At 40.0% G+C, this 20,228-nt stretch overlaps 3 protein-coding genes across 4 annotated transcripts in view; 1 reads left to right on the top strand and 2 right to left on the bottom strand.

Annotated features, from left to right (window-relative positions):
- Window positions 1–670: 670 nt before the first annotated feature.
- Window positions 671–5,816, bottom strand: atp5meb (ATP synthase membrane subunit eb). The gene is made up of 4 exons (XM_088335553.1): window positions 5,723–5,816; window positions 1,329–1,383; window positions 1,131–1,226; window positions 671–1,040 (listed from the first exon to the last, which is right to left on the bottom strand). The coding sequence occupies exons 1-4, from the start codon at window positions 5,756–5,758 to the stop codon at window positions 1,015–1,017; spliced, it is 213 nt and encodes a 70-aa protein (XP_088191679.1). The 5' UTR covers window positions 5,759–5,816; the 3' UTR covers window positions 671–1,014.
- Window positions 5,817–6,009: 193 nt separating this feature from the next.
- Window positions 6,010–10,581, bottom strand: LOC148365123 (potassium voltage-gated channel subfamily V member 2-like). Its single transcript, XM_088335549.1, has 2 exons — window positions 9,166–10,581; window positions 6,010–7,592 (listed from the first exon to the last, which is right to left on the bottom strand). The coding sequence occupies exons 1-2, from the start codon at window positions 10,492–10,494 to the stop codon at window positions 7,326–7,328; spliced, it is 1,596 nt and encodes a 531-aa protein (XP_088191675.1). The 5' UTR covers window positions 10,495–10,581; the 3' UTR covers window positions 6,010–7,325.
- Window positions 10,582–12,347: 1,766 nt separating this feature from the next.
- tmem150aa (transmembrane protein 150Aa) overlaps window positions 12,348–20,228 on the top strand; it is a 28,086-nt gene continuing 20,205 nt past the window's right edge. Inside the window, exon 1 of one of the 2 annotated variants that reach the window (XM_088335551.1) lies at window positions 12,348–12,392. The gene's annotated coding sequence lies outside the window, so the exon portion shown is untranslated. Of the gene's footprint in view, window positions 12,393–12,850; window positions 12,977–20,228 lie in introns of those variants that run through there. The other variant, XM_088335550.1, reaches the window with a different exon arrangement.

Genomic DNA, 20,228 nt, shown 5'->3' with positions numbered 1-20,228 from the left:
CGTCTATTTTTGAACCTCAGCGGATAAGTGCTAAGTTTAGTCAAGGAAAGAATAGTACTGGTATAGTTGGCAACCTGCATCCAAGTCTTAGGTAAGAGTCTGATTGCTAAAGTGGGAGCAACCTTAACCTCGTCTGGCCAAGGATCACCTAAACAGAGGTCAGGATATAACAACTCCACGTGAGCCACGTTCCTCTACATTTGAGGGTTGAGGATAATAGGTTATGCCGTTGCTGCACGATATAGCACCCTTAACTAGCTGAATTGCCCTTAAAGGGACTGAAGAGAACTTGGAACCTTTTTTTACTCGCTGCTGCTACACTAACAAATTCAAACAAAATTAAAAAACGAGTATGTCACTCAATAGCACTCTCCGTAAGCCCCATTCCTCCAACCCAATGTGTTCCCCACTGAACAGCTTTGCTAAAAGCTGGTAGATGCAGTGGAAAATAAAGTATAAGGGGTTTTGAGCATAGTTGGGCATTAGTCACAAAGACATAATGGAGAAAATATTTAACTTTTTAAGGACACCTGTAACAATATTCCCCAACTTTAGGTCATTACATATGGACACATCTTTACATTGAACAGAGTGCAAATTTGTAATCCAATCAGCACCCCACCCCAATTAGTAACAATGAACGTGATCTGTACAATGAAACAACAAAGTATAAGTGAGACCACTTTGCTTCGATTTTATTCACCACTGTGGTCTCTAAAAAAGACCAAAGGGAAGAACTGGAGTTGTGCAGAAACACATTCCTAGTTTAACGATGTAAAAGAGGACTGCTAGTTTTTTTCTGTTAAACAAATATACAGCCATCAAGAAAGATTTCAATCCAACTATTTACATGATCACTAACACAAGCAGACACGCTCAAACCATAGAAACAAATTACGTCTTAGCAGCAGTGTCCATATCTACAACATGGGAAGTGCTTAAATGTTTGAACACCAAGATTGCCCATTACAAAATCACAGAGGAAAAGTTGGAACTGTCGATGGAAGTCAAAGTTTACTTTAGGATGCTTTCTTCATTTGCTGCAAGGAAAAAATAAAATATGATCAAGTCGAGCTTTAATGAACAGGTTTTGTGGGTTTCAGTTTGGCGTGTTGAATGAGTTCGGTTACCTTCTCGTTCCTTTGCGATTCTCAACTCCTCCTCGCGGGCCTTCTTTTCTTCCTCCTCAATTCTTTTGTCTTCAGCCCCAATCGGCTTCAGGTATTCTGAACGGACAGAGGTTCATTTAAAGAGAATTGTGCTTTTGAGAAAGCTGCAAAATACTTTTCAAACTCAATGGTGAAAAAAGCTTGAAGGGGAAAACCTACCATATCGCCTCTTGCCATAAATGATGCCAGCAATCAAAGCGGAATACCTGGCAGTCTGTAACAGAGGGCATGAACATCTCCAAACGGGCATATATAGCATATTCATGGCATATGTATGCAATGATGGGCATTCAGAGGAGGCAGGTGAGGCATAGCCTCACCTGGCATCATGGAAATAGAACATTATCAAATGGTTATATTTAGTGTTGAAGTGCTCTCTTATTTAACTTCATCATTTTTGATTTTCAATTTTAAAATATTTGACTTTTCAAATTACAGTTATGAATTTGGGCTGTCATGATTAGGAATTTCTGGAGATGATTTTCTCAGAAATAATCACAATTGGCCAAATATTGTCCCCCACGCCTTCCCCCCCAAAAATCCCCTCTGAATTATATGCTGCTATCATTAAATCAGCTTTATATGACATACTGCACACCTTAAAAAAGAACAGCAATGTAATGGTCAAGAAATCATTATTACAGTGGCTTACGAAACTATTTGGCCCCTTTGAACTTTGTGACCTTTTGTCACATTACAAACGTCAAACTTCAAGATATAAAAAATTCTTGTGAAGCTAAAACAATAAGTGGGACACAATCATGAAGTGGAACACACTTAATTGGATATTTCAAACTTTTTTGACGGATAACAAAAAAGTGGGTGTGCAAAATTATTCAGCCCCATCTAGTTAATATTTTGTAGCGCCACCTTTTGCTGCGATTACAGCCGCAAGTCGTTTGGGGTATGTCTCTATCAGTTTTGCACATCGAGAGAATGATATTTTTGCCCATTCCTGCTTGCAAAACAGCTCGAGCTCAGTGAGGTTGGATAGAAAGCGTTTGTGAACCGCAGTTGTCAGTTCTTTCCACAGATTCTCAATTAGATTGAGGTCTGGACTTTGACCTGGCCATTCAAACACCTTGATATGTTTTTGGTGAACCATTCCATTGTAGCTTTTGCTTTGTTTTGGATCATTGTCTTGTTGGAAGACATATCTCCGTCCCAGTCCTAGGCAGTGTTCCCTCTAAGCAGCGCGCGTGCGCAATTGCTTCTCAGCACACAAGAAAATCTAGCCAGCACACAAAAATTAGGGCTCAAAATTACTAATTAAGAAGCGACTTAAGTAAAAGTTACAGTGCATGAAAGTAAAACTAAAAGGGTTCCCCTGACGTTGTGTCCTAATGCGGTATTTTGAAGTCGAGTCGAAGTAGAACGAAGTTGAGAAAAGTTAGTAGAAAACCGGCTGTATCTTACAACCGACTAATTAAGCCCCCAAAAATGTTAATATTATGCGACAAAATATATCAGGAAATAAAAAGAAATGGATATCTTGTGAAAGAATTGTAAGAACAAACGACATTTGTAGGCCGTACAACCTTTGCAATAGTACACGAGTCAATTCATTCAAAAGAGAAAAATAATTTTGCATTGCCGGAAACTCAGCAAAATGTAACTTGATGTCAGGTTTTGGACATGTTTGATAATTAATTATCTTGCCACACTTGGGATTATGGTTGCTCACTGTTGTTTCAAGCGTTGCTCACCGACTTTGTGTGAACGCTCAGACCCGTGGAAAATTAGAGGGAACATTGGTCCTAGGTCTTTTCCGGGCTCCATTAGGTTTTTCTTCCAGAATGGTCCTGGATTTGGGTCCATCCATCTTCCCATGAATTTTATCCATCTTCCCTGTCCCTGCTGAAGAAAAGCAGGCCCAAACCATGATGCTGCCACCACCATGTTTGACTGTGGGGATGGTGTGTTGGGGGTGATGAGCTGTGCTGCTATTACGCCAAACATAACGTCTTGCATTGTTGCCAAAAAGTTCGATTTTAATCTCATCTGACCGGAGCACCTTCTTCCACATGTTTAGTGTGTTTCCCAGGTGGCTTGTGGCAAACTCTAAACAACACTTTTTATGGATATCTTTAAGAAACGGCTTCCTTCTTGCCACTCTTCCATAAATGACAGATTTGTGCAGTATACGACTGATTGTTGTCCTATAGATAGATTCTTCCACCTCAGCTGCAGACCTCTGCAGTTCATCCAGAGTGATCATGGGCCTCTTGGCTGCATTTCTTATCAGTTTTCTACTTGTATGAGCTGAAAGTTTAGGGGGACGGCCCGATCTTGGTAGATTTGCAGTGGTCTGATACTCCTTCCTTTTCAATATTATTGCTTGCACAGTGCTCCTTGTGATGTTTAAAGCTTGGGAAATCTTTTTGTATCCAAATCCAGCTTTAAACTTCTCCACAAGCGCTTTGGGAAGTCAGTGACTTGAAAAGCGCTATATAAATGCAGATCATTTCATTTCACAACGATATCTCGGACCTGCCTGGTGTGTTCATCCTTCATGATGCTCTCTGCACTTTAAAAAGACCTCTGAGACTATCATAGTGCATGTGCATTTAAACAGAGACTAGATTACACACAGGTGGATTCCATTTATCATTATTAGTCATTTACATCAACATTTTATCATTCAGAGATCCTCACTGAACTTCTGGACAGAGTTTGCTGCACTAAAAGTAAAGGGGCTGAATCATTTTGCACACCCACTTTTTTGTTTTTTTCTTTGTTAAAAAAGTTTGAAATATCCAATAAAGTGTGTTCCACTTCCTGATTGTGTCCCACTTATTGTTGATGCTTCACAAGAAATTACAGCTTTATATCTTTATGTTTGAAGTCTAAAATGTGACGAAAGGTAACAAAGTTCAAGGGGGCCAAATAGTTTCGCATACCACTGTATCTTCACATTTTATTCCTTTTATTAAAACAAATGCAGCAGTGCAGGATTTCAGCCTGTTAGGTTAACAGATTTCAAGGATCAATGCGCAGGTGAGGTAACAGGTCATAAGGGCTTTCACTCAGCATTTCAGTAAAAAAGTACGAAATTGAACAAAGTGCAAAAATGAGATGCACGTATGTGTCTCATGTCAATCGCCTTGCTCGCCACATAATTTAATGTGGCTCGTAAGGGAAATGCTGAGAGAAACATAAGAGAAAAAAATAGCTGCATCGCGTCAAACAATGACCTGCAGATTGAAATGTTTACTGAATGTTAGCAAAACCAGGTGCCACTTACAAAGCTCCCGCTGTAGCTGTATTGGCCGACTACCATTAGTCAACCAAAGAACAATGAGGAAACCGATCCAGCTGTTATTTTACTTAAAATAAAAGTCACAGCGGTGCCGTTTAAGGCAATGCGAAAAATACAAAGTAGTTACAAAATAGCACTTAGGTGTCTTTGCAGTAATTCAAATAAGCTTTAAGTCCTTTGTATAAAATATAGGAAATCCAACAGCAAAGTCCCCATAAACACAGGGATCAGAATGGAGATTTTCATTTTCAGCTGAAATAACCAGGGTCCAGGAATAAAGTGGGGCGGAGCCCCCCCAGACCACCAACACACCCCCCCCCCCCCAGACCACCATTTTTTATTTGCTTTTTCTCTTACAGATGCACATTTGATAAAAATCTTAGCGAATATATAGAAATTGAAGGGAAAAAAACCCTCAGTAATAATTTTAGAATTAAATCACATATGCCTGGGTCATCATTTAATTGCAACCCTTCAAAAAAACATCCAGTCCTCCTAATAAGGCACACTTAATGCCATTAATTTATAAGACCAGCCCCCAAGAGTATGTTTTTCCGACGTTGCCCACGAGCTACAACGAGTTTGACCACACTGAGTTAAGGTAAGGCAGATAGAACGTTATATTTTAATGAGATTAGATATTGCTTTCTAGCTCTGTCAACCAATTTAATGAATATTATGTTAATGTATTTGTAAATCCGACAATATCTGTGCATTATTTGTTGTTGCAACATCCATTGCAGCCTGGTCATCCTGGAAGGGGGGTTATCTCATGTGCGGTCCCTTCTCAAGGTTCCTTCATTTGCCTCACGTTGAGGTTTTTGAGTTTTTCCTTGCCTTCATGTAGGTTTTAGATCAGGGGATGGTGTAATGATAGTCTGTAGTTTGCAATAATCTGGTCTGTGCAGCCCTTTGAGACTCCTTGTGTTAAGGGCTATACAAATAAACATGACTTACTAACCATTATACGATCACGGCCGACCACTGTGTCATGAGCTTGACTGTAAATCACCAGACACGAACCTCACCGCGCGTCACTTGGCTTATGCACACTCTACAATGCACATGTTACATTTTAAATTTAAAACCACATCAGGCTGTAATCAACCACCATGTTATTTTTATTACTGTTTAAAGTCGCCTTCCTGAATGGTTGTCATAGCACAGGAAGGGACCTCAGCTAGTGGACGTTATTAGCTGAATACTTCCGTAAAATCTGTAAATAGAGAAAGGAAAATGTATCCGCGTTTTACATATTTTATATGTTGAACAACAATTCATGGAATAAACAAACCTTAATCAGCGGAGACACTGCAACGGGAGGAGCCATAATTACGGACAGGCTAGCAACAGAGAGGTCACTGTATCACCGCAAAGGATTGTGGGACCACATATGACTTCTTCGATATGGAACGTGTATAGGCTAAAAGTACTGCCATCTACCGGATGTTCATAAATATTTCGCCACCAACTTTTTTCAACATTTTCCATTTATTACATTTCATTTAAAAAATCTATTTATCGGCTTGGCAATAGTTTACTCCGGTATGCGTGTGGAGAGATTTGCAATTGTTTCCATTTTATTAGAATGTTTCGCTACAAAATGGGCTTTGGTACGTACATTAATTACGCATTATGTTTCACAAAATGAAAAAAAAAAAAATTCAACCAGTATTTTCAAAACGTTTATTGTCATAAAAATAGAGCTGAAAATGGGTGCATTTCCCACCTCTGCCTTCAGTCGTGCTACGTCTGAATAAATCCAACCCTATTAAATATTTTATGGCTATAACACATTTACTGCAGCTACAACTTTGACACATATTAAAAAGCATCTATAATTGCATAATAACATTGCAACAATATTAAGGAATATGGCCAAAATTTACTCACCAAAAATATTTTTTATTTGTGCACAAATTCCTCCCTCCTTTCTTTCTTCCACAAAATTTCAATAACTGTCGTACGTATCTGATTTAGGGCTAAAAAATGCCCATTCAACAGAAGCAGTGGACTCATGGGTACTGTATTTTTGTTTACATTTTTGTTGTATTATGTCCATTACCGCCCCAGTCATAGTTTGTGAAACTTGTATTTTTTAAGGTCTGCTAGAAGGCCCTGGCTCCACCAACTCAAAATCTGATTGGCTAAACCAAGAGTTTAATCGTCACTTTTTTATGCTTTTTGAAATGCTGAATTTTTTATGAAGGTCTCCAATTGATTTCTGATCCTGGCAACAAGTAATGGCTAAAATGTGATTGTTTAAATGCCTGAATATGAAAGCACACATCTGGAAGCACTGCAACCTGAGGGAAAGTAATGAAAGGAAGCTGCCAGACAATTTGGAATGATTTCATTATTCATAGACAAAATATACCATCACATGATTCAGATATTTTAAAGGCCAGCAAAGTAGGCCTAATTTTCGATGACACTACACAATACTGCGACATCTGGTGGACAAATGATACACACTGTCCCTTTAAATATTGGATGAGATTGCAAGGATACAAATGCACCGAGACAAACACATGTATATTTTGAAAATTCAATTTGTGACCATGGCAGCTTTACTGCAGCAGCATCACGTTTGTGCTGATATACACTGAATAAAATCATAATTTTGACAGTACCAGTGGAAATGAAAACACTTATTTTTCAAGTTTCATTATTAACAGCGTTTTGTTTTTTTTCAAAGAAAATGAGTTTTTATTTACTTATTCACAAATGTTTCTGCTTTCAAATGTAATGAAATGCTGATGACATCAGGAACTATGATACATATTTTATTCTCTAACAGTCTATCTGCTTCCGGGCTCGTCAAGCTTGTTAAGGCAACAAAGTAGAGAATCTGTTGAGTGACAACAAAATTGTGTCTACTGGCTGACTGAAAAGGTCTAATTGGCACAGTTGTGGTCAGTTCCAAAGCATTCATTCAATTTCTGCACAGTCCTCTTGACGAATCTCACTTTCCCCCGATTATTCAGCGAGGCCGTGTACTGATTAGATTTCAGTTTGGAGTAGTAGTCAGAGAACTTGTTGAAGAGGATGGAGATGGGCAAACCGTTGAGGATGATTCCAAAAGCGATACAGATGAAAGCAAAGAGGCGACCTAGGACGGTCTCGGGATAAACGTCACCGTAGCCCACCGTGGAGATGCTGACCTGCGGCATTTGTGAGGGCAAGGAGTCAACATCATTATTAGAAACAGGAAATATTGATGGACAGTGTTGGGACAAACGCGTTACATAGGAACACACTCGATTTTTTTCAGTAACAAGTACTGAAATGCGTAATAACTATGTAGTGCTTTACTGCGTTTTAGTTAAAACCAGATGATGAATTACATTGTTCTCCGACTGCTGAATGACTTTACATCACTCATAATTTCACATGGGTGGGTATGTCTATATCTGCCTGAAAAGTACAACTGAATAGAGTTATAGTGGCGCCGTCTCAAGCACAGAGAAACGGGACGCTGAATTTCTCCTCACGCAGATACTCTTGCGATATATACTCGCTTCTAAGCCAAATTTACAACTATGAAATAAAGTATAGAATTCAGTGATTTATCTTATATGTGCACATTGTCATGATTACTGATGGGAATCACCTGTGCCCACTCATTTGGTGCCAACCGCCGCGGGTTCTGATTGGCTCCCTGTCACTATTTGAACCCAGTCCTGTCAGTCCCCTGTTGTCTGTCTGTCTGCGAACCTCAGTGTAAACTAGGCAAGCCTTTTTCGACCCTGACTCGCACCTGTCCCGTTTTTTTTCTGTCTCCGGCTACGACCTGTTTTGATCTTGACCACATCTGCTCTCCGATCCCGGCTTACAACCTTTTTTTGGCCCCGACTACGTCTACTCTCCCGTTCTGGCTTATGACTCGTTTTTCACCCCGACCACGCCTTGCTCTCCCAGTCCCGGCTACCGACCAGTTTTTCCGCCCCTGACACCGCTATCGCTCACTACGGAAGATCCACTACCATGTTCGGATCACAATCCGAGTACAAGAGCGACTTGCTTCCCGCGTCCAGGCCTTCCACTTTCCTTCAATAAAACTTGTGGTACGCTACGCAACTGGGTCCTTTTTTCGTTCTGGTCCTGACACACGCTTGGTGTTGGGACACCTGTAGTGAATGACAGGCAGCGTGTGGGTAGTGGTGTGTGGCTAGCACAGAAACCACAAACCTACTACAACAACAGGGTAAGTGTAAGCACAGAATTGATGAGAAAAGTGACCTAAATTTTGGTCTTTTCATTTGGATTTTTTTTTTTTTTTTGCAAAAATGAAACATCTTTGACAGTACCCAAAATAGAGAAGGAGATCTTCAAGTTGTTTGAAGCCCAGAGACAAAATGGGAATGGAGTGTCTTCCCAAATAATTTTTTTTTCAAACTCTCAAGATTACACAAGCCATGAAATATAAAGCATTCAGTGCTTCCACAGGTTCCCGTACATGTTCCTTCTATTTCTTTTATTATGTGGCTTTGTTAAGGCATTTTTAGGGGGTTGCTTCTGTGGGAGTATGTACACGGACATTTGTAACTAGATAGTTACTTTCGGAGTAACATGCTACTTTTTGGTGTCAGTAATCTGGGGGGGGTTACATTTTAGTAACTAGTAATTATAAGTAGTTACTGTTTTTCAGTAACATGCCCATCAATGTGGATGGATGGATAGATGGATGAAAGAGCAGCAAAGAGAAAGCTCCCCACTTTCTAAAACCACACTTACAGATGCCCACCACCATGCATGCGGAATGCTTGTGAAGTTGGTCTGCGGCATGTCGTGCTCTACAGTGTAAACCATGGCAGAGAAGCTGAAGATTCCCATGGCGATGAAGAGAAACAGGCATCCCACTTGCTGGTAGCACTGACGCAGCGTAAAGCCAAACGCCCGAAGGCCAGTGGAGTGCCGGGCAAGCTTTAAGATCCGGAATATGCGCATCAGCCGCATGATACGCAAGACCTGTCCAAGCTTTCCCACCTGGCCCACGGCCTGCATGTCTGCTTCGTGCTTGAAATAGTTCTCTTTGTTGTCAAAGAACTCCAAAATGGCCTGCAGGTATTGAGGCAGTATAGCAATCAGGTCCACAGTGTTGAGCACACTCCTGCTGAAGGCTTTCAGGTCAGGAGTGGACACGAGACGCAGCAGGTACTCCATAGTGAAGAAGGCAATACACATGGACTCCACATACTCCCAGTAGGTCTTACCGCTCAGCTGTCCCACGTGAGCTCGGTACTGCATTTCTTCCACTGTGTTGAGCGTCATAGCCACTAGGGAAATCAACACAAACAAACTGGAGGTCACAGCCATCAGTTTGGCCCTGACCGACGAAAAGGGCTTCTCCATCAAGTTCCAGACAGCTCGCCGTCGCTGTCCCATAAACATGTCCTGGAAGAGCTCCTCGTTCTCCTCGATCTCTACCTCAGCCTCCAGCTCCCTCTGGATTTTCAGCTGCTCGTTTAGCTCGTCCTGTCGTTCCTCGAAGGAAATGCGGCAGCAGCGATGGGTGTTCTTGATTCTCACCCCCCAGTAATTGATCTCCTCCAGGAAGTTACGAGGGCACAGCTCGTCCTTGATCCACAGCACGCCGGTCCGATAAAAGTTGAAAATGCTGTGAAAGATTTCAGGGTCCCGGTCAAAGAAAAACTCGTTGTCGATCACGTTGTAGTCGTCGCACAGGTCAAGTTTCATGTTGTGGTCAGTGTAAGTGGCCAGTCGTCCGATTCTGGTCTTGGGGTATCTCGCCGCTGTCTTGTACGCCATTTGGAAGGGCGTCCCTCCTACATTGATGTTGATCAAATAGTTCTTGGACGGTGAAATGGGTTTGGAGGCTCCATGCTGCCCATCATCGTCTTCGTCTTCGTATTCGGCGTATATATCATATATATCTTTGCTTAGCTCCTGCATAGAGTTCCATGTCCTAACACAGCTCTCCTTTGCTAGCGGATAAACAATTTCCGACGATCTCCGGTTGACGTCCGAACCTGCGACTTTGTAGTTAGGAAAAAGACTTTGTCTCCTGTTAAACAAGCGAAACACCTTGCCAGTGCTTCCCATGTCGTCAACGAACTGTAAAGATGACCGACCAGTTGCAGTTACTTCTGCTTATGTATAAAAGACGTGAGCAGGACGCCTCAGCTCTTGGCCCCATTAATGTTGCTGACTGGGAGGATCCATTGACTTACCGGACATCTAAATACCATTATCCCTTGCTGATCTCCCTGGCTGAGATAATGTGGACCCAGTGGCATCTCACCAAATGCCCCTTGTTAACTTGCTAACTTGATACTTGGATTAGTTACAAACATTTAAATTAGAAAACACAGGGAATTAATCCTTCAAAGTCTCTCACTGGTCAAGAAATTTAGTCTTGAGCTTCTCTAAGTTTAATCAAATGTAGGTTTTAAGCTTCCTGAGATGCAGGAAACACAGGAAATTCATTCAAGGGGATCAAGGTATTAAGCCATGGCCCATACATGCTATTTGGGGGAGGGTACGTATTAGTGTAGCGCTTTGTCTGAGCACAAATCAGCAATGGCGCATACTGTATAGCTAATTGTGTTTTTTTTTTGCAGGCATAGGTATATTTTGCAACATGTTTGCCTCACGTGTTCTTCTCATGCTTGGGCAAGTGTTTGCCAAGCACTGCTGGGAGCTTCAAAATGTGCATTAGACCTTCTTTACTACTTAGGAAAGAAGTCAACCAAAAGGATTTCCTAACAATAAGAGGTTGTATCGGCCCACAGTAATCTTTATGTAGTATTTTGTGTTTGAAAAATACAAAGTAAAAAACAAAATGGGACATTTTTTAATACCATGGGCATCCATTTTAGGACTTGTTGTCTGCTGAGTATGACATCACAGTTGCGCCGCCTTCAGCTAATAACCAATCATGGCTATGCTTCAAAACGGGCTGAATCATGATTGGTTGTTAGCTGTGCTCTGGGTGACTTCAATGTCACATTCAGTGGAAGCCAAGTCTTAAAATAAACACACAATTTATCTCAGCATAGTATTTTTCTTTGTTTATTTATATCTATTGTCTGTGGTATTCCAGGAGTTGAATTCACTTTTAATACAAATGAAAATCTCTCTCTCTCTCTCTCTCTCTCTCTCTCTCTCTCTCTCTCTCTCTCTCTCTCTCTCTCTCTCTCTCTCTCTCTCTCTCTCTCTCTCTCTCTCTCTCTCTCTCTCTCTCTCTCTCTCTCTCTCGGACGTTACTAAGGATGATGATAATAATAACATGGTAACGATAATAGTAATAATTCGAAAATATTAATAGATATTCAATAAATATTGGAACTTATAAGATGTGTTTTTAATTAGTATGGAAATAGTAGTTTCATATTTTTTACTTATGTGACTTTTTTTTGTCTATTTTATTTTGTGGTAATGATTTACGATTCATGTTTGCTTTTAGGAGGGGTTTTCCCCTCTCAATGATACAACACTGGCAAAGAAATCCCGGACCATGTGAGTCAAGTTCGTTTTTATCACTATCCCGTATACGTGTGACTACATAAAATAAATAGAAATTTTAGCAAAACAGTTAAACGACACCAGAACATGAGTTGTTGCTTCGGTACATCCATGTTTATGCATTTTCTGTCACTTGGTGTCAAAGTGTTTTTGTTTTTGAAAAGCTTTGGGAAAATCCACCTGATGTCACCAATCACAAACTGGGGAAATACTCACGCTACAAAGCATGTGATGTGAATCGAAGGGGTTTTAACCACACAATTGTGTTTTTATTTCCATTCATTTAGTTTTCCATTCAAAATATAGATGAACTCGAAAATCTCGCTACAGTACTGTAATAAGACCACGCAGATTTTTTATTTTGAAAATAACAAAACGGAAGCTCTTATGTAGTACACTTGATTAGCTGTGAAAAATCACTTTTTTTAACGGAGACCAAGGTTGTTGGTGTGCGGAGTGCGTCAGGCAGGCTGGCGGTTAGTACAATATTTTAAACATACTATCATTCGCATTAACTAGCCTCGTACTATTCCTGAAATGTATCCCATTAGTAAGCGCCTCGTCGCGAAGGTTAACGGAAACGAAAATGTAGGCGTGCTTAAATGACCAGCTGGAGAAGTGCATCCGGAACTGGCGATGTTAAGCTAACGTGGCTAGCAGTTGCGCGCCTTATTCGAGCAGACGGGACCAACCATTCAAGAATTTGATTTTTCTGCACTCACGATCTGCGCTCACGAAATAATATCGGCGGCTTTTCTGTGCACTGACTCGTGAGTTGTTGTGTCAACTCGACGGGGTCTCTCAGTTGCACTGTAGTGTTTTTACTATGGCCCTCTGCTCAAATGAATAAAGAAGTGCACTCCCTGTGAGGTTTTGCATGCAAAGTCTTTTCTTCTCATTGCATGGCGTTGTCATAAGACTTTGATGCTTGCTCGTCACCCGTGTCACCTTTTCAGGGACAGCAGTATGGAAAAGAATGTCAGAATGTTAAGCTTCGAAATCTATACGAATGTAACTTTACAGTCATTCGGATGGGTGCTGTAAAAGTAATCAATATGGAGTAAGTACATGGTGCATTATTTTAGTGTGTGTTCATGTATTGTGTAAGGGAATCCAATAACCATTTTCTTTGGGAAAAAAATGTGATCCCGTGGGTTCTCCAGCGTTAAACACGATTTTACAGTTTTATGCCAATAAATGTAAAATACTTGTTAAGCACGAGTGACTGAAGTTTGTACAGGTCAAAATTGTACCTTGACGATTTTATTAAATTAGTGTAAACTACTTCCTGTGAATGGGTGTTGAAAACTATAGTACTTCACTTGGTATCCTATATCTAGTTCCATCATTTATCCCATATATTCTTACCAGTACTTCAAGGCGCTTGTCACACTATTTTTGTCTTACTCATCACGCCATTTGGCAAAATACTTTCTGGTTTTGCAAAATTTAAATCTACTAGTCGTCTTTCTCTTTTTAGGTTTCTGATTTTGCCGTTTTTGTCATTTCAATTTATACACTGATGTCTGAATGTATTGCTAGTAACCGGATATGAATGAATCAATGTGTTTTTCTTAGGGTAGATAATTTTCTTTTTTAGGTCCTGATTCTTCAAAATTTGGACCTTTACGTTATACAATGATATTAAGGTTAATTCCCAGTAAGCAGACACAAACAAAATTAAGTTTAAATGATTTTAACTGAATGCAGGCAAAAATCACAAACATTTTATTGAAATACAGACGCGGCCCTACTTACAAATGAGATTCCGGACGATCGTTCGCAAGTTGCCTCAGTGCTATATTTTATATGGATTGTATGTTTAAGGTTTATATAATTATGTTTAAGGCTGGTATAAGTAACCTGTATTGTTTTGTACTAATAAATAAAGATTTCATAAAATAATTTGCTCTATAAAGATGAATTAAGTTAGGTTTAACCTGCTTTTGGAGGACGAGCGTCAAGAGTTAGGCGACTTCCTCGGCGGTAGAAAGTTGCAGTTAAAAAAGCGATCCAACCATTTTCTCAACCGCATCAAGCTCTTATTCCATTTGTATTTCAAAAGAAACAGCTCGCCTCTTCTTTATACTTTACGCGCTGGAGATACAGTACGGTATGTTTACACACAAACTACGGAGAGGAAGCCGATTTCTTCTTTGGGGTGGATGCTGTGTGAGCTCCCACAGCGCCACACGCCGGTAGCAGCGGAAAGAAGCATTACAATTATGTGCTGTACTCTGAAAAGGGTGCACAATACAAAATCTAACTGACAGGAATTTTTTGACATCCCCAAAAAATGTTTATCTATCGTTTTTCACAACTCGAATGTTTGTAAGTAGGGGAGCGTCAGTAGTTAAGCATATGCTTTTATGTAAAATGATTACAATCATAAAAGGTTACAGCTATACCGTCAATGATTGGAAATTATTTCAAGATTCAACAATTTACTCATGCTACTTGGCCATAAAAAGGCATTCCTTGTTTCATTTGTAACGAGCCTGACAGATTTTGAGTGGAAATTCAATTTTGCATTAAGTAAAAGTTAACACTTCAGAAGGTATGGTTTTTACACTTTTGTGTAAATAATGATCCTGTACACTGCAGAAATAATCAGTTTTGTTTTAATGTCACTTATTTTACGTTTTTTTCATCCATATTTTTTTGAACTCGTCACTCTACAGTGTGGGGCTCCAAGGATAATAATAAAAATTACTTGGAAAAATATTACCGCAAATAAACAAATCTTTATAACAAAACAACGTAATTTTACATGGAAAAAAGACATAATTGTATTTCTCACCAAATTTTCTAGTTTTCTTGACATGAGTTTTTGCAATGTACGACTTAATAGGCTTAACATTTCCTGCCAATCATAAATAAAAACTCGCTAAAATTGATCCTTATCCATCATTGAGACTCGTCCTTGGAAATCAAGGCCCCGTCTCTTTGAAGAAGGTCGGGGAAGGTTACCCAAGTCGTGTAAAATGAGACTTCCTGTGTCGACTGCTGCTGGTTTCACCCCAAGTCTACATTCACATCTCTTGCGTCAATATTTCTAAAACTAACCGTTTCACAGACGTAACTAATTATGAAATCCTACTAAATGTATTTCTCGTGCAAAAACACCACATCTTGGTAACATGGTGAATGAGGTACCAATAGTCGACTCATCACCAACTATTTAAACACTTACTTACTTACTCTCTTACTTACTCGAATAATCGGATAATTATTCTTTTCTTAAATTTAGCATGATGTTGATTTAACAATGTGGTAAATGATGAAAAAAATACATCTTGTATTGAACCTATCGCGCATTCCTATAAAAAAAATAAAGAAATAAAACCAATTAGCTGCAGTGCTCGGTCAGTAGGGACATTACTCCATAAATAAACCTGTCATTGTTTTAGGGCCAAGCGAATAACTCATAAATTGAAATCAAGTGAACATTGTCATCCCTGTAAACCAAGAACCGGCTCATTAGCAGCAGTAGAACAGCAAACAAAACATATTTGCTGTTCTACTGCTGCATATGCAAAGTCTGTCATAAAAGAACTTTACTATTCTTAACAGTATTAAATCAAACGGTTTCAAAGGGGCCCATAGTGACTCTGGACTGCATGCATTTAATTTCTCATAAGTTTTTTAGCAAAAGTCTTGCATAACCCTCAAGATTCCATTACATTTGCTTATAAAATGTACAATGCATGTCATCAGAACTATATTTGCTATAATGTTACTTGAATCTGATCGAGGCGAGTCAGACTTAGTTTCGTTCTGCCGTTCTTTCTCTTAAAATTTTCGTGCTACACAGAGGTACTGCCACGATTGTGCAAATTGTGCAAGTAGTCTTTTTATTTTCCGTATCCTGGATGAAATTCTCCCCAACTTGAGACGTTTTACATTTGATTTTGACACGTATTTCCTGTATGTTATCACAAAAAACACGCATAAGCGACTCCCGTTAGAAATTTTAATCATGTAATATACCTATTTGTTAAAAAAATGCTTCCGAAGACAATAGTCCACTATGGCTATTTCTATGCATGAGTTTTATCGACAGCGTCGTTGTTTCACTCCCATTTGATATCAGCAAAACATATACCGTATTTTCCGCACTATAGGGCGCACCGGGTTATAGGGCGCACCCCCAAAAATAGTTTTTGGTCCTATATCTTCCATAGATAAGGCGCACCGGATTATAAGGCGCTACAATGGGAACGTCGACAAAACAGTCAGATGATTCAGTCAAACTGATTACCCCCTTAACATTCCCAAAGCTTGCAAAGAAGCAAGCGGATGCGGTGTCCGTATGATGTCACTCAAATGCATCATTTCAAATATCATTCGGAAGGTTAAAGTCTTGGGATTCAAGAAATGCCAACCATCCCTTAGTTTCTATTTTCTTTTTCGCTCGCAACTTTACTGTGCATATGACAATAAACACTTGGAATTGAGTTTAATTCACTCAACTCATCACAGCAACATCAAGATCGTTCTAAAACAAGATACCGGGAAAATATAAAGCCGCGTAGCTCACCTAAGTTCTCACGTTCAATAATGATACGCAATCATGGTCTTCTTACAACCGTCAGTGTAGTAAATCCAGGAGAGTAAAATGTTTACAAATACAGACTAATGAAACCTGTTTCTTTATGGCGTAGCTTAGCAAGCTTGCTATTCAGTCATCTTTTTTGGCCAATTGCAGGGTTTGTTTTGGGCCTCTAGCCTATCGGAGGCTCCGAATAACTTCAGCCAATAGCGATCGATTTAACGGATGATTGACACATCTTTTTCGGCCAATTGCAGGGTTTGTTTCGGCCCTCTAGCGTATCCGAAGCTCCGAATAACTTTAGCCAATAGCGATCGATTCAAATGATGATTGACACATTGGTTAGCCAATGAAACGCCGGTATATAAATCCCAGCATACACCGCGGACTACTCCATGTTCGGGGGGAAATCGAGTCGGCGGCTGTTGCTTAAGTTGCGAGACCTTGCGATTTTAATATTGAGCCATATATAAGGCGCACTGTATTATAAGGCGCATGGTCAGCTTTTGAAAAAAAGTAAGACTTTTACGTGCGCCTTATAGTGCGGAAAATATGGTACTGTCCTGATTTCAATACCATGCTGAGAGACAAAAAAAAAGTTTAGAATTTCGGTGTCCGATTTTTTTTTTTTTAAATATAACTTGCTATAAGAGGGAAAATCGAGTTCACGAGCAGTCCAGAGGGTACTGCTGGAGACGACTAACTGCTTGTGAATGCTTAACACCAGCATCAACTTGTCCAGTTTGTGCATGCAAACTACCACAGGAAAACAGATAGAAAATAAAAACATTGTGCTTTAAAATGTTTTGAGGGCACATTCATTAAAATGACAGTAACTTTGATTTTAAGTATACAGTGGGACCTCGCTACTTCGCGGTTCGACGTTCGCGGATTCAGAGGTCTGTAATGGTAAAAAAAAAAGGGCGGTGAGGCGGAAGCCGCGTGGACCCAGCAGTGGCAGCCGTGGGCTACCAGTACATCAGTACGGCCAGAGTAAGTCGAGAGCCTTCCCGGCTTAGCATGGTGCTCGTGGCGCACGTTAAAGCTCGTGTTTGCTGACGGGATCTCAAAGACTATTATGCATTACGGCGGTGAAGCGGAAGCCGCACCAAAACCGCACGCCGGTTTTGTGCCCAAATCCGACTCCCGTACAAAATCCTCCCCTCGCGTGAACGCGCATTCTGCTGCACTTCTGACAGGCCGTCGCGGTGTCGTGCGTATCGTGCCCTAAAGTACCCGCGCCGCGGGTTAGGGGCTCGCTTGCGAATAATAAGGATAAGCAGTGCAGATAATGAGATGAGATTTTATTTTATAATTTTTTTTTTTTGAAGGGGCGTCGCTACTTCGCAGATTTTCAATTTTTGTGGGTGGCTTTGCTCCCCATTAAACGGATCTTTAAAAAAAAAAAAAAAAAATCTTTTTGAAGGGGCGTTGCTACTTCGCACATTGTCAGTTTTTGCGGGTGGTTTTGGTCCCCATTAACCGGGTCTAAAAAAATAATAATTAAAAAAGAAAAAGAATATATATATATATATATATATATATATTTCTTTTTTGAAGGTGCGCCGCCACTTCGCGGATTTTCACTCATCGCGGGTGGTTTTGGTCCCCATTAACTGCGATAACTGAGGTCTTACTGTACATATGTGTTTATGCATCATCAACTCTGTCTCAGTTTTGTACCTATCAACCTCCACCAATTGCAGACCTTAATAATGATAACAAATCCTCCTTATTAGGCGATAATGAGCCTTACAAACACAACGCAGAACCGATTTACTCACAGTAAGACAGACTATGTAAGTATACCTCGACAATATTAGCAATCTATGATGACGTCGTCGTATGCTCCTAGTGACTAAGAAAAACTGGATTAGAGTTGAAATGCGCAAGACGAGGTGGGTCGTTTAAGTCAAGTCATTTTTATTTGTATAGCCCTTAATCACAAAGAGTCTCAAAGGGCTGCACAGGTTATTGCACAGACTATTATTTCAGACTATTATTACACCATCCCCTGATCTGGAAACAACATGAAGGCAAGGAAAAACTCAAAAACCTCAACATGAGGAAAATGAAGAAACCTTGAGAAGGGACCGCACATGTGGTATCCCCCTTTCAGGATTACCAGGCAAAGAATGTTGCAATTACAAATAATACAGAGATATTGTCCACAAAAAGTATAGGTTATTCATATGCTTTAGAGTAGAAGTAGCCAAAATTGGGGTGATGTGATCGGACTTTTTTGTCCTAGTTAAAAGCCTCGCTGCAGCATTTTGTACCAGCTGAAGACTCTTGATTCTGGACTTTGGGAGACCGGAGAGTTGTTGACAGTAATCGAGACGGGAGGTAATAAACGCGTGAATCATAATCTTCAATTTTAGCAATGTTGCGAAGATGTAAGAAAGCGGTTCTAGTAATTTACTTCACATGTGTTTAAAAGGACAGATCGGGGTCAAATATGACACCTAAATTTTTAACTGAGTCACTCTGTGTGATTTGACATTTGTCAATGTTCACAGCAGTTTTAGAGAATAAGTCACGGCATTTAGATGGACCAATAACTAACATTTCGGTCTTTTCAGAGTTAAGACGCAAGAAATTGAGTGACATCCACTCTTTTATCTCAGTGAGGCAGGCCTCCAAATTTCCACAATTCATTGTGGCAGATTCCTCCAACGAAATATATAGTTGAGTGTCATCTGCGTAGCAGTGGAAACTGATATTATACTTGCAAATAATGTCACCTAATGGAAGCATGTAAATCCTGAAAAGAAGGGGGCCAAGTACTGAACCCTGCGGAACACCACAGGTAACACTAAAGGGCTCAGATGTCATTTCGCCATACTTAACACAGTGCGTCCTATCTGAGAGGTAGGATCTGAACCATGAGAGGATGGTTCCTGAGAGACCAATCATTTTTTCCAATCGTTCTAGTAAGATATTATGGTCCACTGTGTCAAAAGCAGCTCTAAGGTCCAGCAGCAGCAAAAGTGATGAAGCGCCAGAGTCCAGTGCCAGTAGGAGATCATTCGTTACCTTAATCAGAGCTGTCTCAGTAGAGTGGCTAGCCCTGAATCCTGTTTGCCTTGCTTCAAAAAGATAAAAAAAAATGTTATACTGCTTACACAATGTGAAGTGATCAAAAATCATATAAAAGCCAGGTAAACGTAAAAGTTGACAACTACCACTCCCCCTTCCTCCAATGTATCAGCACACATTTTTTACACTAATAATAAACTTAAATGTTCTACTTGCTGATGCCACCTTTTGGCTGAAATCATCATTGCAGCCTTGTACGTACTTGTCTCTCTTAGGAGCACTCGAATAAACTCTTACTTTTTCATCATTTTTTAGGTTTGGGTTGGCGTTTGGACTGTATTTGAAATGGTCTTTTGCTTACTTTCACCATTTTTATCCTTAAATGAAAACACCTAGCACGCGCGTTAAAAACCCCCAAAGCCCTTCCTCCTTTCATCCAGCCTTATGCGCCTAGTGGTCGGAACACGGATGATAGAAGTAAGATGAAAACAGGTAGGTGCAATGAAAAAAATATGTAAAGGCTCTTTAGACTGTTTGGCATTGCTCACACATATTTAATAGAGAAAATATTTAATGTCAAATGTTTTAAGGACACCTCAAACTATCTACCCCTCTTCAATATCATCTTGTTTATCTTACTACTGCATTTTTGTATGTATAATTACTATTTCATTGTGTTTATAGTGATCACAAAGATGTGTTTTGTAGCTGTTGTTTTTGG

This window comes from Urocampus carinirostris, chromosome 5, assembly GCF_059441175.1.
Source record: "Urocampus carinirostris isolate Australia breed hairy pipefish chromosome 5, RoL_Ucar_1.0, whole genome shotgun sequence".
In the NCBI taxonomy this organism is placed as follows: domain Eukaryota; kingdom Metazoa; phylum Chordata; class Actinopteri; order Syngnathiformes; family Syngnathidae; genus Urocampus; species Urocampus carinirostris.
Note: the sequence above shows the minus strand (reverse complement) of the source record. Positions and strands in the feature narration are given on the sequence as shown.

What these genes read in the sequence shown, in the direction of transcription:
- atp5meb (XM_088335553.1), bottom strand. Translation starts at nt 5,758, where the DNA reads ATGGCTCCTCCCGTTGCAGTGTCTCCGCTGATTAAG. An exon ending in CAGTGTCTCCGCTGATTAAG is followed by an intron (nt 1,384 to 5,722) that starts GTTTGTTTATTC and finishes CCTCTGTTACAG; the next exon opens with ACTGCCAGGTATTCCGCTTT. An exon ending in AATCGCAAAGGAACGAGAAG is followed by an intron (nt 1,041 to 1,130) that starts GTAACCGAACTC and finishes TTTTCCTTGCAG; the next exon opens with CAAATGAAGAAAGCATCCTA.
- LOC148365123 (XM_088335549.1), bottom strand. Translation starts at nt 10,494, where the DNA reads ATGGGAAGCACTGGCAAGGTGTTTCGCTTGTTTAACAGGAGACAAAGT. An exon ending in ATGCATGGTGGTGGGCATCT is followed by an intron (nt 7,593 to 9,165) that starts GTAAGTGTGGTT and finishes CAAATGCCGCAG; the next exon opens with GTCAGCATCTCCACGGTGGG.